The 17,470-nt window shown below is 45.0% G+C and overlaps 1 protein-coding gene across 4 annotated transcripts in view; it reads left to right on the top strand.

Moving 5' to 3' along the window:
• Nucleotides 1–17,470, top strand: part of PAK1 (p21 (RAC1) activated kinase 1) — a 205,146-nt gene that overhangs the window by 167,855 nt on the left and 19,821 nt on the right. For all 4 annotated transcript variants that reach the window (XM_029602178.1, XM_029602181.1, XM_029602179.1 and 1 more), the window contains 4 exons: nucleotides 1,740–1,917; nucleotides 5,375–5,438; nucleotides 11,832–11,880; nucleotides 13,105–13,217. In XM_029602178.1, the coding sequence (XP_029458038.1) occupies nucleotides 1,740–1,917; nucleotides 5,375–5,438; nucleotides 11,832–11,880; nucleotides 13,105–13,217 (404 nt within the window). The remainder of the gene's footprint in view (nucleotides 1–1,739; nucleotides 1,918–5,374; nucleotides 5,439–11,831; nucleotides 11,881–13,104; nucleotides 13,218–17,470) is intronic.

The raw sequence follows: 17,470 nt of genomic DNA, 5'->3' as shown, positions 1-17,470 counted from the left end.
CACACAGCACCTGGAAACCAGCAACATCTTATCAGGCATGTCATTAACCACTGGTAATGTCCAAAAACATTTCCTCTGAGCTGTTCTTTTTCTGATTTCAAACAGTTAGCTTCAAGTAGTTCTTTTTATGTTGATTCTGTTGACCTTTGTCCTAGTTTGGTTTTCTCTGGGCTACTCCCATGTGTTCTTGAGGCCCCAACTGTCTGTCCTTATCACATCAGCAAGCAGTGAGGTGTGGTCAAGTCACTACTGTCCTATTTTCCTTTGATCTTTGCACAGTTAGCCTCCTGAGTAACTGCTCTTTAATATATCTGATCTCATGACTTGTTTTTTGTTACAAGCAGGCTGAGAAAAATAGCATATTTATTCTCAGAACTTACAGGCCTCATACCAAATAATTACCCTAATATCAGTGATTGTCTTCTTTACTACTTCTATCGCGGTACAACATTCTTCACATAAGCTTAACTAGTAGCTTAAAATTTCCCATATCTGAAGAGATCAAAGTGGAACCTTTTTGATCTTGATCCTAAGTTTGTGACATAAAACAAACACAAGACATCACTCTGCTAACCCCATGGTGGCAGCCTTTGTGTTTTGGGATGCTTTGGAGTGGTGGGTTCAGAGAGGCTTGTGAGAATACTGAGGGAGGGAAGAATGGATGGTTCAAAGTTCAGATAGATCTTGAAAGAAAACCTGCTATAGTCTGCCAGAGAGCTGGGATTGTAGAGAAGATTTACCTTTTCAGTGGGACAGTGATCCTAAATCAAGCTGTTTTACAGGCCTCCTATCTGCCGGGCATCTCTAATATGCTGGTAGATCAACTCAGTGAAGCATTTCAACCACCAATGGTCTCTGCAACAATCAATGGCCAACAAACTCTTCAGTTTGTGTGATCTACAGTTGGTGGACCTCTTCCGTCACAGGAGGAATAGCCTAATGGTTAGATCAGTGGGCTACGAACCAGGAGACCAGGGTTTGAGTCCTGCTGTTGCTCCTTGTGACCTTGGGCAAGTCACTTTACCCCTCCATTGCCTCAGGTACAAACTTAGATTGTAAGCCCTCTGGGGATAGGGAAATATCTACAGTACCTGAATGTAAACCGATGTGATATCTCAGATCGAATGTCTGTTTATTAAAATAATAAATAAATAAATAGAGAAGATTTACCTTTTAAGTGGGACAGTGAACCTAAACACAAAGCAAAACCAACAATGAAATGACTCAGCAAGAAGAAAATAAATGTCCAGTTAAAGCCCAGATCTGAATCCACTGCAGTCCACAGACTATCCCTATCCAACTTGAAAGAGCTTGAGCAGTTCTACCAAGAAGGGAGAAAAACTGCACCATCCCACTGTGTAAAGTTGATAGACGCTTACCCTAAATGACTGATGGCTGCTGGTATTACAAAAGGGGCTTCCACCAAGTATTGTCAAGGAATGTGAAGACTTATTCAATCAAGACCCTTTTTGTTTGTTCTTAATTACTTTGAAATATTTCCATAATTATACACTTTCATTGTGAAAGAACAGTGTTTTGTAGATCAATGAAACTCTTAATGCAGTTTGATCTGTATTTAGGCAATGTGAAAAACGCACAAGGGTGTGAAGATTTTTTTGCAGGACACTGTATATGAGTATGTATTTAATTTTAAATGTTATATTACTGTCCCTTAAATTTGTTACCATTTACAGTATGAATCTTCCTTTTTAAATTTCTAACACCCTTTTCTAAACTAGATTCTTACTCGTTCAGTGATTGAGCCTCTCCCTGCACCCCCTACCAGAGATGTGGCTACTTCTCCAATCTCTCCACCTCCTGAAAACAGCACGGTGCCTGCAGACACATTGCAGAGAAGTACAGAAAAGCCAAAGAAGAGAGCCAAAATGTCAGATGAAGAGATCCTAGAAAAATTAAGTGAGTTGCCCTTTTTCCTCTCGAGATTCATGTTCTGTTAAGACTGCTGTACCTGTAATTCAGGGAAGATGTGTGAGGTTAGATTCTATGGGTAGCACGGCCAGATCTTCTCTTAGGGCATCGCTAATCTCGGGAGAAATAGTTCTGCTTTGCCCTGCAGCACCTCACTTCAGCAGCCAGTTAAAAAGTTGTAATTGGTGAAGACTGAGTCAGTGTAAGTTTTTTTTATTTTTGCTTCACTTCTGCATGCTTTTGCATTTTTATTATTTTTGATTATAGTTAAAGCCCTTCAGCCAAAATTTGGAATAAGACAGGTAAAAGTGTTGCTTAGGTTAACTTAAATTCCTGAGCCGTGTGACGTGTCTCCTCTTCTCTTACTTTCCTGCACAGTTACACTTTAGATAGGTTGAAGAGAGACCAAAAGTCCATTGTGTTAAACCTCTTTGGCTGGGTGAAGAGGGATTCAAGTGAAAGCAGAAAAGCTGGACTCCATTGGATGAACTCTCCCAATAGCATTTCCTTGGACCAGCATTGAAAATCTAAGCAGGTTATCAAACCCTGTGATATGTGGGTTTTCCCCATGGAGTGAGGGTGTCAGGGTGTCGGATTAAGTATAGGAATTTGTGGTGTTAATTTCCATTTCTCTGCAAGCAGGTGGCATCCTGATAGTTCCTCAGTAGCACTTGAGCTAGCATATGTACTGCTAATTAATTTTAAATGATGGTATGATTTAGGGGCTATTTTAAATCTAGAATGAAAAAGTTATATCAGATGGGAAGATGACAAACTGATTTGGGTAAGGAGTGATGTCCAACAAGTGGTCAAGCTTCTAGTGCTGGCAGCTGAAATCTATCCTTAATGGTGTAGGCCAGAATAACGGGGTAGACTTGAGTGAGTCAATTGTTCTTTATCTGCCATCTGCATGTAGAAATGCATCCTAATTCTTCTTAGATGTAGCCTGGAACCATATTCCATAGCTTTACTGCTTAGTGTTAGCTCCATTTTTCTCTGGAGGTGATCAGTTCTCTCTCTCTCTGGTTTCTAAGGGCTCCTCATTTTTATTAATTGATCTGGAGCTAAATAATTTCCCTTTAAGACTTGTGCAGCCCTTTAGTATACTGGTATATGTGATCATGTACCCTATAAACCTTCTTTTCTAAGAAAAGCAGCCTAGTTGGATACATTTTAAATAGTATTGTAGCTAGGTGGGTAACCTCGCTATTTCTTTAATTTAGTTCCTCCTGCATGTTATTTAGTTGCTTGATATTCCCGGACACCTAGAACCAGTAACGTGCTGGAGGGGCTCTTGGGAGACATTTAAGCATTTTAGGAATACAGAGCTGTGTAGAGCCCCTTGATAAGACATTAGTATCATGTCTCATCCCATACCAGAATTTACCCTCATACTCTGAGGCTTCCTTATCTTGTAGTGCCATCTCACATTTGAACATTCTCATTTGAGATTATATTTGAATCCAGAAACAAAAAGGGCTTGTATTCAGGCGGTCGTCGTTACATTTATCTAGTGCAAAAATAAACATGTTCATAATTGTACTAATTGTTGCTCAGATTCAGTGGTTGCAATAAACCTTTCAAGTCTTTGTTGATAAAACTGTCCTATAAGAAACGTGACAAATTCTAAACTGTAAGTAAAACTGGACTGATTAATGGCAGTAATCCTAATTGAGAGAGGCCTTTTCTGTGAAACATGAACTGTGGTGTACGATTAATTGCCTAAAATTACCTAGTGCTAAAATTGACAGCAGTTTGTGCTTCAGGCGCATGGCAGAAATCAAAGTAGTCAGGTGACCATTAAAACCTGTTTGGCTACCGGGTTTCATCATATCACTGCAGTCCAGCTGTTTCTGCCACTCGTCCTCCAGGAAGATGACGCTTCATAGCAGAACCACTACCTAAATTAATTTCTTGGATGAGGTTACCAGATGTCATACTGTGGTCGGGGTATGTAGATGGTAGTAGTGGCTGATTGCTGAAGGTAACGGAAGTTGTGAAAACTATCCTCCGTTTTCTGGACATGTGAGAGGATATAATACATTGAAATTGTCAGCTCAGTGTGCTGCGGCAGTTAAATAAGCAAACAATGTAAGGAATTATTAGAAAGGGAATGGTGAATAAAACAGAAAATGTCATAATGTCTCTGTATCACTCCATGGTGAGACCGCACCTTGAGTACTGTGTACAATTCTGGTCGCCGCATCTCAAAGATATAGTTGTGATGGAGAAGGTACAGAGAAGGGTGACCAAAATGATAAAGGGGATGGAGCAGCTCCCCTATGAGGAAAGGCTGAAGAGGTTAGGACTTTTCAGCTTGGAGAAGAGACGGCTGAGGGGGGATATGATAGAGGTGTTTAAAATCATGAGAGGTCTAGAACGGGTAAATGTGAATTGGTTATTTACACTTTCAAATAATAGAAGGACTAGGGGGCACTCCATGAAGTTAGCAAGTAGCACATTTAAAACATCGGAGAAAATTATTTCACTCAATGCACAATAAAGTTCTGGAATTTGTTGCCAGAGGATGTGGTTAGTGTAGTTAGTGTAGCTGAATTTAAAGAAGGTTTGGATAAGTTCTTAGAGAAGTCCATTACCTGCTATTAATTAAGTTGACTTGGGGAATAGCCACTGCTATTACTGGTATCAGTAGCATGGGATCTTCTTAGTGTTTGGGTACTTGTGGCCTGGATTGGCCACGGTTGGAAACAGGATGCTGGGCTTGATGGACCCTCTGTCTGACCCATTCTGGCAATTTCTTATCTTCTTATAAAAAGGGCACCTTGACTTCAGGGTCATTGTCAAGAGATTAATTCCCATTGTGGATTTTAGCTTCTGTTGACTTCTTGCCTTGCTACTTCCCATCCTTCCCCAGAGAGCCATCCTGTAGAGCTTTCACATCTATAGGGTATACAGGTGAAGTACTGTAGTCTCTGAGCAGGGTCCTCCATTACTGCTTTTTGGCTGGAAACGTACATTGCAGTAAAAGCCTTGTTGTGCTCATGCATTCACCTTCTATTTTTGGTCAGTCCGTGGAGCAGGAAGTTAAGCTGCGTTTTTTTGACCGAGGTCCCCTGTTTTGCAATACTTGCTAGAATTGCACTTGTCCAGGTGGACTAAAACAAAGCATTTGGTCGTCTTGTGCTCATCTCCTTCCATTGAAGTGCAGGCCTAATATCCTAAGTCATTGTTCTGTATGAAACTCCTCTGTATAATATCCAGTGGAAAGTAAGAGTGCAAGGTGAGTATAAAGGTTTCACTTTAAAAAAAAAAAAAAAAAAAAAAAAAAAAAAAAAGGCTGCTTTAAATATGTAAGCACAAATGCATTCTTTTTAATTTACAACCTTACCATGTGCTCGGAAACCAATAGTACATAGTAAGTCCATAAACCCTTCCTTGTTGTTTTTCTAGGAAAAAGATTTTATTAATTTTGTTTTCTTTAAAGGAAGTATAGTGAGTGTGGGAGATCCCAAGAAGAAATATACAAGATTTGAGAAGATTGGACAAGGGTAAGTGCAGATTTTTCTTTGTTAGTATAAAGATTGTAGGAAAAACAGGATGGTTCTGAAATATTAGTGTAACGTACCTCTCTACTTCTACACACGCGCGCACACCACAGCTTCTTAGGGGGTTTGCATAATTTTATTTTTTATATAAAGCCTATGTCATTAGATGACCTCGTTTCCAAATATACTTTTGTGGACAGATAACCATTAATTTGCTCAGTACTAACCCAGTCTTAAAATGACACACAATATTTTCAGCACGAAATGTAACTGTTGAAACTGCTGGCATTGGAGATTTAATTTTACCTTATAAGAGAGAGTCATCTTTATGGTATTTGTTGTGTAGCATGTGACTTGGAGATTTTGAGATGAGTAATCCAAGCTTGTGTGGGATGTTATGGAAAATGCTGACACTTTTAGCTTGTGGATGTTACATTGAGGAACATGGTAAGAATATATTTGGTTAAGTAGGATCTAAGAAAACAGCTATTGAACTGTTAAAGGACACATTTTCAAGCATTTTAATGGTTGGCACTGAAAAACAAATATTTGCTGTTGCAAATGAAAGAAAATAGCGGATAGGATGAATATCATAGTTCCAAATCAATAATAATTTTGTAATATAATGTCTCTGTTCAAAATCCTTTCCTGCTGTAGTACACAGTTTTCAGGTTGCATAGTAACATAGTAATGAAAGCAGAAAAGGACCAGATGGCCCATCCTGTCTGCCCAGCAGGCTTCTTATGGTAGTATCTGTTGCTCCATGCAGGATACTCCCATGTGCCTCTCAAGGGTAGTAACTGCCGCTCCGTGCAGTTATCCCCCAAGCCTTATGATAAGGGTGGTAATATTTACAATCAAACCCAGAAATTACTGCTAGCAACATTTTTACTGGGTGAGGAGCCTTCCTGATAATTCAGACAAATGCTGCTTGACGTTCTTTGCTTTGGGACTTGGCCGTATAAGCCATCCTGTGCTTTCTCCTTTGGGTGTCAGTACCCTAGACTGTAAAAGTCAAGGCCTGTGTTGGTTGCTGCCTGGATCCAGTGCCCCTTTTTTCTCCCCAACGTCAAAGCAGGGAATGATGTTGCAGTGGTATCAAAAGCATCAAGGCTATTGATTAAGGATAGTAATCCCCATGCCTTCTGTTAAGGGTAATAACTGCCGCTCCGTGCAGGTTACCCCCATGCACCCTTTTCTTCATTTCCAGCCTTCAGCCTTTAGGGATCCACAGGGTTTATCCCATGTCGGTTTGAATTAATTCACTTTTTCCTTCATCACTTCCTCTGGAAGGGCATTCTAAGCATCTACCACCCTCTCCATGAAGAAATATTTCCTGACTGTTCTGAGTTGTACCCCCCTAGAGTTTCATTTTGTGACACCCCCCCTCCCCCCCCCCCCCCCCCCCCCCCATTCCCCGGTTTCACTGATTCCTTTCCAACAGAAAAGATTTGAAGTTCGTGCATCATTAAAACCTTTCAGGTCTCTGAAGTTTTGTATCACATCTCCTCTGCACCTCCTCTCTTCCAGGGTACACACATTTAGATCCTTCAGCCTCATCTCATAAGTCTTCAGATACAGACCCCCTAACATTTTGGTTGCCCTTTTCTGGACTACCTCCATCTGTTTTGAGATAAATCTCCAGAACTGAACACAATACTCCAATAGAAGCCTCACCAAGGACCTGTACAAGGGCATTATCACCTCATTTTTCCTGCTGGTTCTCTCTCTCTCGTCCAGCATTCTTCTGGCTTTAGCTATTGCCTTGTCACATTGCTTCGCTGCCTTTAGATCACTAGACGTTATCACCCCTAGATCCCTCTCTTGCTCCGTGCACAGCAGCCCTTCACCTCCCATCACATACAGCTCTCTTGGATTACCGCACCCCAGATGCAGGACTCTGCACTAGCTGGCATTGAATCCCAGCTGCCAAGCCTTCAACAACCCTTCAAGCTTCCTTAAATCACTTTTCATTCTCTCTACTCCTTCAGGCATGGGCCACTCTGTAGCAGATTCTAGTATCATCCGCAAATAGACAAACTTTACCTTCTATCCCTTCCTCCAAGTCGCTCACAAAGATATTGAACAGAACCGATCCCTGTGGCACTCCACTTAACACCATTCTCTCTTCAGAGTAGGTTCCATTTACCATTATACGCGGTCTCCTCCATCAACCAATTTGTAATCCACACCACCACTTTGATGCTCACTCCCTAGCTTCTCATTTTATTCTAAGCCTCCTTTGCAATTATCCTTCTATTCACCTTGGAAGGCTGAAAGGCAGTTTTGTGAATCCCAGGTGTTGATGTTTTACACTAGAGCTCATCAACCTTAAAAAAAAAAAAAAAAAAAAAAAAAAAATTCCATGGCACCCTTTCAAGTTTGCTGAATGCTCATGGTACATGGAACCAAATTTTGCACCATTCCACACCCCAGCACCCCCGCAGCAGCTAGAAAGCACTTTTAACTCGTGTCCACAGCAGAGGCATTCACAGGAAAGAAGCACTGCTCTTCTGCCAGTGGGAAGAGGAGGAGGAGATGTTTGGGTCCAGGGCTGGTGGGTGTGCACCGAATACAAGAGAATTATGTACCAGAAAGTCAGTCTCCAACAAAATCCAGCTATTCTGTGTTTGAAACGGGGACAGGGCAGGCTTTTCCCTGGATCCCAGGATATTATTTTACACAGAGTTATTCATATTTTCTGTCTGGCCGCTTGGTCTCTCTGGCTTGCTTTCCTGCCTCAGTGTGAGTCGCTCTCATTCTCTGTTCAGTTTGTTTTCCTCCCCTCTCTGGTGTTCTCCTTCCTTTTTCTGTTTCAGTTCACGCTTCCTTTCTTTCAGAGTAGATATTTTAATACTTTCTACTCGCTTCTCTTGATTTTCTTTTTTCTCTTCCTTGGCTTTTCTTACTGCCTGTTCTTTTTCTCCATTCCGCTTCCATTATGTTCCAGGGTCTCTCTCTCTCTCTATAACCCCATTTTATTTATTTATTTATTTATTCATTTATTTATTTATTTTAACAGTTTATATACCGAATTTCTTGTAAGAGGTTACAAATCAAAACTGTTTACATTGTAACAAAAACAGTGCCTCAAAGAGTGCAATTACATAAAACAGAGGAATACAGAACTAGGATCATGAAACTATTGAACAAACCAGGGTATAAATCAAACTATGATACACGGCTGGTAGGGTTATGGTTAGGTTAAGACCAAGGTATTAGCAAAGGACCTTGGGATTGGGGCTATAGAAGGACATATAGCAATTTGACTATATCGAGAAGAGGCAGGCAAGAGTCAATGGATTACTAGTGATAGAACTGATTTAATTCATCTGGCGTCTGATTTAAGCAAAGGCCTGCTTGAAAAGCCAGGTTTTGAGTCTTTTCTTAAATGTGACCGGGCAATGTTCCAGCCGGAGGTCTGGTGGAAGAGAATTCCAATGTATTGGTCCAGAGGCTGAGATGGCTCTCTTACTTAATGAGGTTTTTAAAGGGGGGACCTGGAGGGTGTCTTTATATGCTGCTCTTACCGGCCTGGATGGTAAGTGAGGTCGGAGAGGGATCTTGAGATCTAGTGGGGTGATGTTGTAGAGAGCTTTGTGAGTAATGATGAGAGCTTTGTACAGGATTCTGTATTTGATCGGGAGCCAGTGGTGATTCTTCAGGATGGGATAATGCATTCAGCATTATCCAGTAATGTCTCCTCCCTGTGCCTCCCATCCCTAGAATTTTCCCCCTCCTCTTCACTTCCTCTGTTCCAAAGCATTTTTCCTTCTCCTTCCCTGTACCCTCTTGCTTGTTCATTTTCAATCCATCTATCCTGGGTCATCTTTCTCTCTCCATTACCCTGCCCCTTATGCAGAGCTCATTTTCTCTTATTCCTATCCCATGTCATATCTCTCCCTCAGTCCCTGGTTCTCCTCTTTCTCTCTGCCCTTTCTCCCTTGCTGGGTTGTCTCTCCCTTCTCCTCACCTCCCCCATCCCACAAATATGGCCCAGCTTGTCCTCCCAATCCTCTCTGCCCTTTGCCCAAAGGAGGAGCAGTGCCTGCTCAGGCTGATGCAATATCTGGCACTAAGGTTAGTGCACTGCTGGACACACGTTTTGGATGCGCTAGACTTATGCCAGATGCAATATCAGGATTAGCGCGTCCAAAATGTGCATAACTAATAGCTCTCATCACATGGAAATGCATGTTGATGAGGCTATTAGCTAGTGTGCCTGATGTAAAAAGTTACCGCAAGCTATAGATGCACATGTTTTTACGCTCAAACATTAATGCCAGCCCCGGAGCTGGCATTAAGTTTTGAGGCATCCCAAGCCATGCACAGAAAAGCATAAAATACTGCTTTTCTGTGGTTCTTCCAACTTAATATTGTGATACTAAGCAGGAGGAACCACCGAAGCAGAAAAACAAGTCTTTAAAGCAGTCAAGTGAGGAAAAGAGACGCTCAGTTTACGAGTGTCCATTTCCTAACCTGCGCCTGGCCAGGTCTTCTGCGCGCTCGATGCCATGAATATGCTAGGATGAACAATTTATCCCTAGCACATCCTTCTTAGCATGGCAGCTCATTTGCCTATCACATCGAGCGCCCAGGAGAGGTGACTGTGTACGCATTAAAAAAAAGTGCATGCTGTTTGGATGCACGTTTTTGGCGCGTCAGTATTGCATCGGCCTGTCTGTTTCCTGCACTCTTTTCCCGTACCCCCACCAGCGTTCACCCCACAAAGCATTTCTGCCTGATTGGAACTGCAGGTGACGCTCTCCTCCTCCTTCCCTCACAAGCTGGAGCAGACCCACTGCAGCAGAGAAGAGCCCTGTATTCCAGGCAGAGGGTGAGTTGGGGCAGGGAGCAGAAGCTGTTCTCTGCTCTTCACTGCTGCTGCGTGAGCCCCCCTGTTCCAGCCTCTTCCCCCCTCTTCGGCAGTGCTAGCTGGTGGCAGCAAGCAGGGAGGATTCAGGGCACTCGCCAGTTGACTCATGCACATGTGTGAGCCTGCTTCTCAGAGGCCTAGTAACATAGTAAGGGACGGCAGATAAAGATCAAAATCCATCTAGTCTGCCCAGCAAGTTATTTTTTAGGATAGTAACTGCAGCTCCATCCGAGCCACAGGTGGGCTTCCGGGGGGGGGGGGGGGGGGGGGCCTGTGCCCTCTCACTTTTGGCTTAGGCCCCCACCCCCTAACCTCTGAGTCAGCTTCTTAAAGGTGCAGGATTTAGAGGGTCTGGAGGCATTGAAATTACTGCCAGATGATTCCCTGTACCTTTAAGAAGGCTTAACCTGAATGGGAGACACCCCTGCTCTTGGACTAGATTTATAAAAGTCCAAGGCTAGCAAAGTCTTTATTTACTTTTGTCAGTTACTTATTTACCCCACCCCACCTCACCTCCCCAGCCCCTTCAAAGTTCAGGAATGTCTGGGCTGGGTGGAAGCCTGTTTACAGCAGTCTGAGAGATTAACCCTTGTGTGCCTTAACCATGGAGAGAAAGTGAGGAACAGTGAACACAGACCAGGGGGACTATGACAACAGGAGATAATGTCCAGAAATGAAACGTTTTGTAGCCATTGCCTACCCATATAGCATGGGGGTAAGGGATGGGGGTGGAGCAGGGGGGCTGTCCACAATGCCCCATTCGTTAACCTTGGGCCACCCCTCCCCCTCTCCCTCCCCCCCCCCCCCCCAAAATGAGTTCTGGCAATGCCCCTTCTGCCGCCACTTACAGCACAGGAAGGGCTTTTCCCAGACGCACCATGGCACACAATAGTTTTTCTTAGTGTGAATGTTTTTATGTCTGCAAGCCGCCTTGAGTCTACCAACTAGGCAATATAGAAATCTTCAAATAGGTAAAGCACCACTCGAGATCATATGAAGGATGTCAGAATTTTATTAAATGCTAAAGAAAAAAGAGCCTGAAGAGTCTCAGATCAACACAGAACTAATCAAAGAAGAACTGAGAACAATCTCAAGAAAAAAGGTTTTGTAATCTTATACTCAATGAATAGGAGGTGTCAGCAAGCCAAGATTTTTTTCTTTTTTACTAGAGGGCTAGTGAATCCTCTCTGACCTTGTCATTCCTTGATCTTACATCATTGTTTAAGTAGTTCCTTCTTAATTGAAGTACTTTATTCTTTATGCATTCATACAATCTATTTATTGAATTTACATAATAATCCAAGCAAATAAAATGCTGGTAGAGAGCAATACAGTGCCCTTTCAGAAAAAAAAGGTGAAAAACCTGGAAAACAAATGTACAGCAGTAAATTTTCTCAGGCGTTGAATTGCAGTCTATTATTTAAATGTAAATTATTTTATTTCTGTAATTAAGGTGCAAATTAAGGAAGGCTCTTGTGGCATATTTCTAATAGCTTTTTCTCTATCCATATACTGTATAGGGCTTCAGGAACAGTTTACACTGCAATGGATATAGCTACAGGGCAGGAGGTAAGTGATGACCTAATACTACTTTAAACAAGACGCACTTGCAGTCTGGTTAATGTGAGGAACCTTTTCCAGGCTGTCTTGCTTGTTTAGCACTTAGCACACAGGAGGAAATTATACTGCATTTTTTTCACCTATTAAAAGCTCCAAAGGGCTGATTCAATACCATGCGCTTCCCGCTGCACGTGGCCTGACGCGCGTCCATAACCCCCCCGATCCAATACGGTGATTAGTGCGTCCAAATCTCCACGTAGCTAATGACGCTCATCACATGAAAATCCATGTAGATGAGGCTATTAGTTAACCCCCGCAATCCAATACATTTACTAGAGACTCCAGTGGATTAAGCAGATAGCTAAGAAACCATGCTTGATAAACGAATCTCTACTTGAGAAACTATCCACCATGTTTCAGGTGATGTCCTCGGCCCTGCCTGCCAGGCCTCCAGGTTCCCAGGGAGGTTTTATCCATAGGGCAAATGGGGCCTTAGAGGGGCCCAGCTGGATCCCAAATAAAATTAGAGAATAAAATAGTAAAAAAATTTAAAGAAGAGAAGGTAAAATAAGAGAATCCTTCTTTAGGTCTTAACGAGGATTGGCTGAGTAAATTGCACAAAACTTTTATGTGGGGTTTGCCCAGGGCCTCATCGAGGCATAAAACAGCCCTGCAAGTTCCAGCGGGATATAACGGCAGTCCTGGTAATTTAATACATAGACTTGCTGAAAATCGTTTGTCAGAAATTACTCTAAACTGGATAAGTATTTGTCATTGAAAGAATTTTCCTTAATAGACAAGGAACTCTGCTAAAAGTTAGAACTTGCTTGCTTTGAAACTATTTGTAAGGGGTGAATTTTCAAAGCCACATGAGTGTAAATGACTTGTTATGAAATAGCCTGGGGTTTGTGTATGAAAACATATGGACATAACCCAATTTTGTTTGTACTTTTGATTTTAAGAAGTGTGTGTGTGTGAATTCACATGCACAAGTTGCATAGAGCAGCAGGTATGAGCTTTTGCACATAGTTTCGTATAGTTTTCAAAGTGAACTTATACACAAGCTTGCTTTGAAAATGGATTTAACTTAAAATGCATGCAATTGTTGCATAAATTACCCATGACATTACAAACCTTCTGTTTTTAAACTAGAAAAGAAAAATCCATCTGATCTGAATGTATTCATTTAGATGTCTAATGTTTGACACCTTTTCTGTTCTTGTCTATTTTCAGGTTGCAATTAAGCAAATGAATTTGCAGCAGCAGCCCAAGAAAGAACTGATAATTAATGAAATCCTAGTTATGAGGGAAAACAAGAATCCCAACATTGTGAATTATCTAGATAGGTATGGCTATTTACTATTTATTTAGTTAGCATGATCTGCCTATATATAAGGACTCTGGTGATGGTGCTGTTATCCACATTGATCAATTTATCATTGGAATTTGTGGAATATAAGTATAGTAAATTAAGCAAAATACAAAATAGCTGATCAGACAGGATTTGCCAGAGATCATAGAATAAAATCCTGCAAAAGACTGATGAAATGAAGGGATCCTGGCAGGGAATCTGTTGGTGGAATGTTTGACACTTGGCTTGGGTTTTCTGTGTGACATTAAGTAAAAACATAAGAATAGACCAAATGTCCATCAAGCCCAGCATCCTGTTTCCAACAGTGGCCAAACAAGGATTACAAATACCTGGCAAGTACCTAAACATTAAATAGATCCCATGCTACTAATGCCAGTAATAGCAGTCACTATTCCCTAAGTCAGCTTGATTAATAGCTGTTTTTGGACTTCTACTTCTGGAACTTGTCCAAACCTTTTTTAAATCCAGCTGTGCTAACCATCTTTACCATCCTATGGCAATGAATTCCAGAGCTTAATAGTGTGTTGTGTGTGAGAATCTTTTCTGACTTGTTTTAAATGTGCTACTTGATAACTTCATGGAATGCCCCCCTGCTTCAACGGCAGGGGAGAAAGTCTGATACTTCACTTTCAACGCATAGCTCTCTACTTCAACAGCAGGGGGAATGTAGAAAAGAGGATCTATATATAGACAACAACCAACAAGGACTGAATTACATAGTCGAGTAAACAAAAGCATGGGTGTAGCTTGCTTATTGAGGCAGTTACTACCCCTAACTAAGCTACATATTCACTTAGATGCAGTTCCAACACTGCTCTCTACATTAATGGTGGGGTGGAAGGGAAATAGAACCAAAAGGTACTAAGAGCCAAGTGTAACAAGTAAGAGGAAAAAAAAAAGTGCATAGCTTGCTGGGCAGACTGGATGGGCCATTTGGTCATCTTCTGTCGTCATTTCTATGTTTCTATATGAAAAAGTAATTAACTGATTCACATTTACCCATTCTAGTCCTCATGATTTTATAGACCTCTATCATATCCCCGTAACAGCCCTAACCTCTTTAGCCTTTCCTCATAGGGGAGCCGTTTCATTCCCTTTATCATTTTGGTCGCTCTTCTCTAAATATTTACTATTCCCTGTACGTACCAGGATCAGTCCAGACGGTGGGTTATGTCCCCCGTCCAGCAGATGGAGTCAGAACAGAGCTCGAGAGTGGCACCTCATATGCTAGCGCACCCTCTGCTGGAGCTCAGTATCTTTCTGACTCCAGCAGATGCGAGTTGGGGAAATCAGGATTTCCCAGGGGGACAGGTTTTCTTCTTTTCTTTGGCTCTCTTTTGAGTTCTTCCTGTCATTTTTGTTCCTCTTTGCAAGGTTGGATCAAGTTATTCTTAAAAAAAAAAAAAAAAAAAGTAAATAAATTGCTGTTCACGTTGATTTTTGAGGAGGCGTTTCTTCGAGCTCTATTCTGCCTCCTCCTGCTATTCTGTACTTGCGCGTTGGGGTAAGTGGGTTTTCCCTTTGTGTTTTGCTTGCTTTACAGCTGAGTTGGCCGGTGGCTCCGGCTCCTACGCGCGAGTGCTGACAGTCCCGCGGCCCGGCACGTTTTTTCCTCGGGCCTGGGCGCACCGGCGGGGGGTTTTCCCGCCGGTGCCTACGGACTTGTTGGGCGGGTTGTGAAGGCCACTCCGGCCCCCCCGCGGTGCGATTTCCTTTCGGCCCCCCCCGAGGCGGACTTTCGTCGCGGCATTCGATGCCGCGCTTCTCGAGGTGCGAGACCTGCGGAGAGCAGGGGTCTCGTTTCTCGAGGGAGGGGGTTTGCCCGCGCTGCCTTCCCGAGGAGGAAGGCGCCGCGCACGGCACGGGTGCGCTCCCGACCCCCCTCTCCCCGTTGCCCGGGAAGCGTGGGCCGGCCATTTCCTCGCCAAGGGCGGGAATGGCGGCCATTTTGGAGAGGGAGCTTGGCGCGGAAAACGGCCGGGAGGAGGATGCCGCGGCTCGGGGCGGCCCTCGCCTGCAGTGCAGCCCCGAGGAGGGCTTGCCGAATCGTCTGCCCCAGGAGCCCTCTACTTCTGGCGCGCCTCCCGGCATGCCATTTTTCTCCCCGGATTTTATTTTAAAACTGCATAGGGCTTATTTACAAGGCCTAGCAGATCCGGGGGGCGCTATGGCTGGACCGCCCTCTCCCAAGATCCCTAAGCTAGCTTTGCCGCCCACCGGGCCTCCGGGCCCGGCTGGGGCAGTCCCAGGAACCCCTGCTCTGCCATCCCCGCCGCGCGCTGTGGGAGCGGCTTCCACCCCGGGATTCGATCCCTCTGACCCTCCGGAGGCGCACGCGGATGGACAGACGGAAGGAGACGATCCGCGCGCCCTACGAATATTCCACAAGGAGGAGCTGCAGGATCTGCTGCAACAGACGCTGCAGGAGCTGGATTTGGATCCACTGCCGGATCCGCCGGCGCCAGTGGCTCCAGCGGTGGCGACGTGCTCTAAGAAAGGGGATCCAGTCCTGGCCGTGCTCAGGCCTCGGGCGAAGGCGTTTCCGGTTCATGAGTCTTTTCTGCAACTGCTTACTGGAGAATGGGACGCCCCGGAGGCGTCCCTGAGGGTCTCCCGAGCCATGGAAAAATTGTATCCGTTGCCGGAGGATTTCTTAGATCTCGTCCGGGTCCCTAAGGTGGATTCGGCGGTCTCTGCGGTGACGAAGAGGACGACGATCCCGGTCACGGGCGGTACGGCCCTACGGGACACGCAGGAACGCAAGCTGGAAACGTTCCTCAAAAGAGTGTTTGAAGTCTCGGCCTTAGGCATGCGTGCCGTCATGTGTACCTCGTTGACTCAGAGGGCGAGTCTCCTCTGGGTTCAGCAGCTCCTGACGTCCCAGCAGCTGCCTCCGGAGGAGGCCGCTCAGGCGGACAGTCTGGAATCTGCCATTGCATACGGGGCGGATGCTCTGTATGATCTCTTCCGTGTCCTGGCCCGGTCCATGGTCTCGGTGGTGGCAGCTCGTAGGCTCCTCTGGCTTCGGAATTGGTCGGCGGACGCTTCTTCGAAATCGAGCTTAGGATCCCTCCCGTTCTGGGGGAAGTTCCTCTTCGGCAATGAGCTGGATGAAATCATCAAATCATTGGGAGAAAACTCGGTGCATCGACTACCCGAAGACAGACAGCGGACTTACAGGCCGTTTGCTTCTTCCAGAACCAGAGCGAGGGCGCAGCGGCGTTTCAGGTCGTACCGACAGCCGGGACCTCGAGCCGCCCCCAACAGATCACAGCCGTGGTCGCGTTCCTTTCGCGGGCAGAGGCCCGCGAGAGACGGCTCGGGGCAGGGGAATCCCCCCGCCAAATCCACCCAATGATGCCAGGGTGGCCCACTCCTCCAGCCCGACCATCGGGGGCCGACTCACGGAATTCTTCGAGGAGTGGGCGAAGATCACCTCAGACCAGTGGGTCCTGGACGCCATCCGGCACGGTTACGCCTTGGAGTTTGTCCGCCCGCCACGGGACAAGTTCCTTTTCTCCCCGTGCGGCTCCGAGGCCAAACGAATGGCGGTTCAACAGACTCTGGACCGCCTTCAGGCCATAGAGGCAATTGTGCCCGTCCCCTTCGCCGAGGTGGGCTCGGGGCATTATTCCATCTACTTCGTAGTTCCCAAGAAGGACGGGTCGTTTCGCCCCATACTGGATTTAAAGGAGGTCAACCGGTCACTCCGGGTCAGCCGTTTTCGTATGGAGACACTGCGGTCGGTAATTGCCGCAGTGCACCGGGGGGAATTCCTGGCGTCCTTGGATCTGACGGAGGCGTATCTCCATATTCCCATACGTCCGGACCACCAGCGTTACCTTCGCTTCAAGATCCTCGGACAGCACTTTCAATTCCGGGCTCTGCCCTTCGGTTTGGCGACAGCCCCCCGGACCTTCACCAAGATTATGGTAGTGGTGGCGGCGGCCCTTCGCAAGGAGGGTATCTTAGTGCATCCCTACCTGGACGACTGGCTGGTACGGGCGAAGTCCTTCTCACATGGTCAGGCCTCGGTTGCCAGGGTCTTGGAGGTCCTGCGCTCCCTGGGCTGGGTCGTGAACCTTCCCAAGAGCTCACTCGTGCCATCGCAACGCTTGGATTTCCTGGGCGCGACTTTCGACACTCAGCAGGGCATGGTGTTTCTGCGTTCCGACAAGGCCCTCTCGTTAAGGGAGCACATACATCATTTCGCGGCCTTGCCGGAGC

This window comes from Rhinatrema bivittatum, chromosome 5 (assembly GCF_901001135.1).
Source record: "Rhinatrema bivittatum chromosome 5, aRhiBiv1.1, whole genome shotgun sequence".
NCBI classification, from domain to species: domain Eukaryota; kingdom Metazoa; phylum Chordata; class Amphibia; order Gymnophiona; family Rhinatrematidae; genus Rhinatrema; species Rhinatrema bivittatum.
This window is presented reverse-complemented; position numbering and strand designations above follow the sequence as displayed.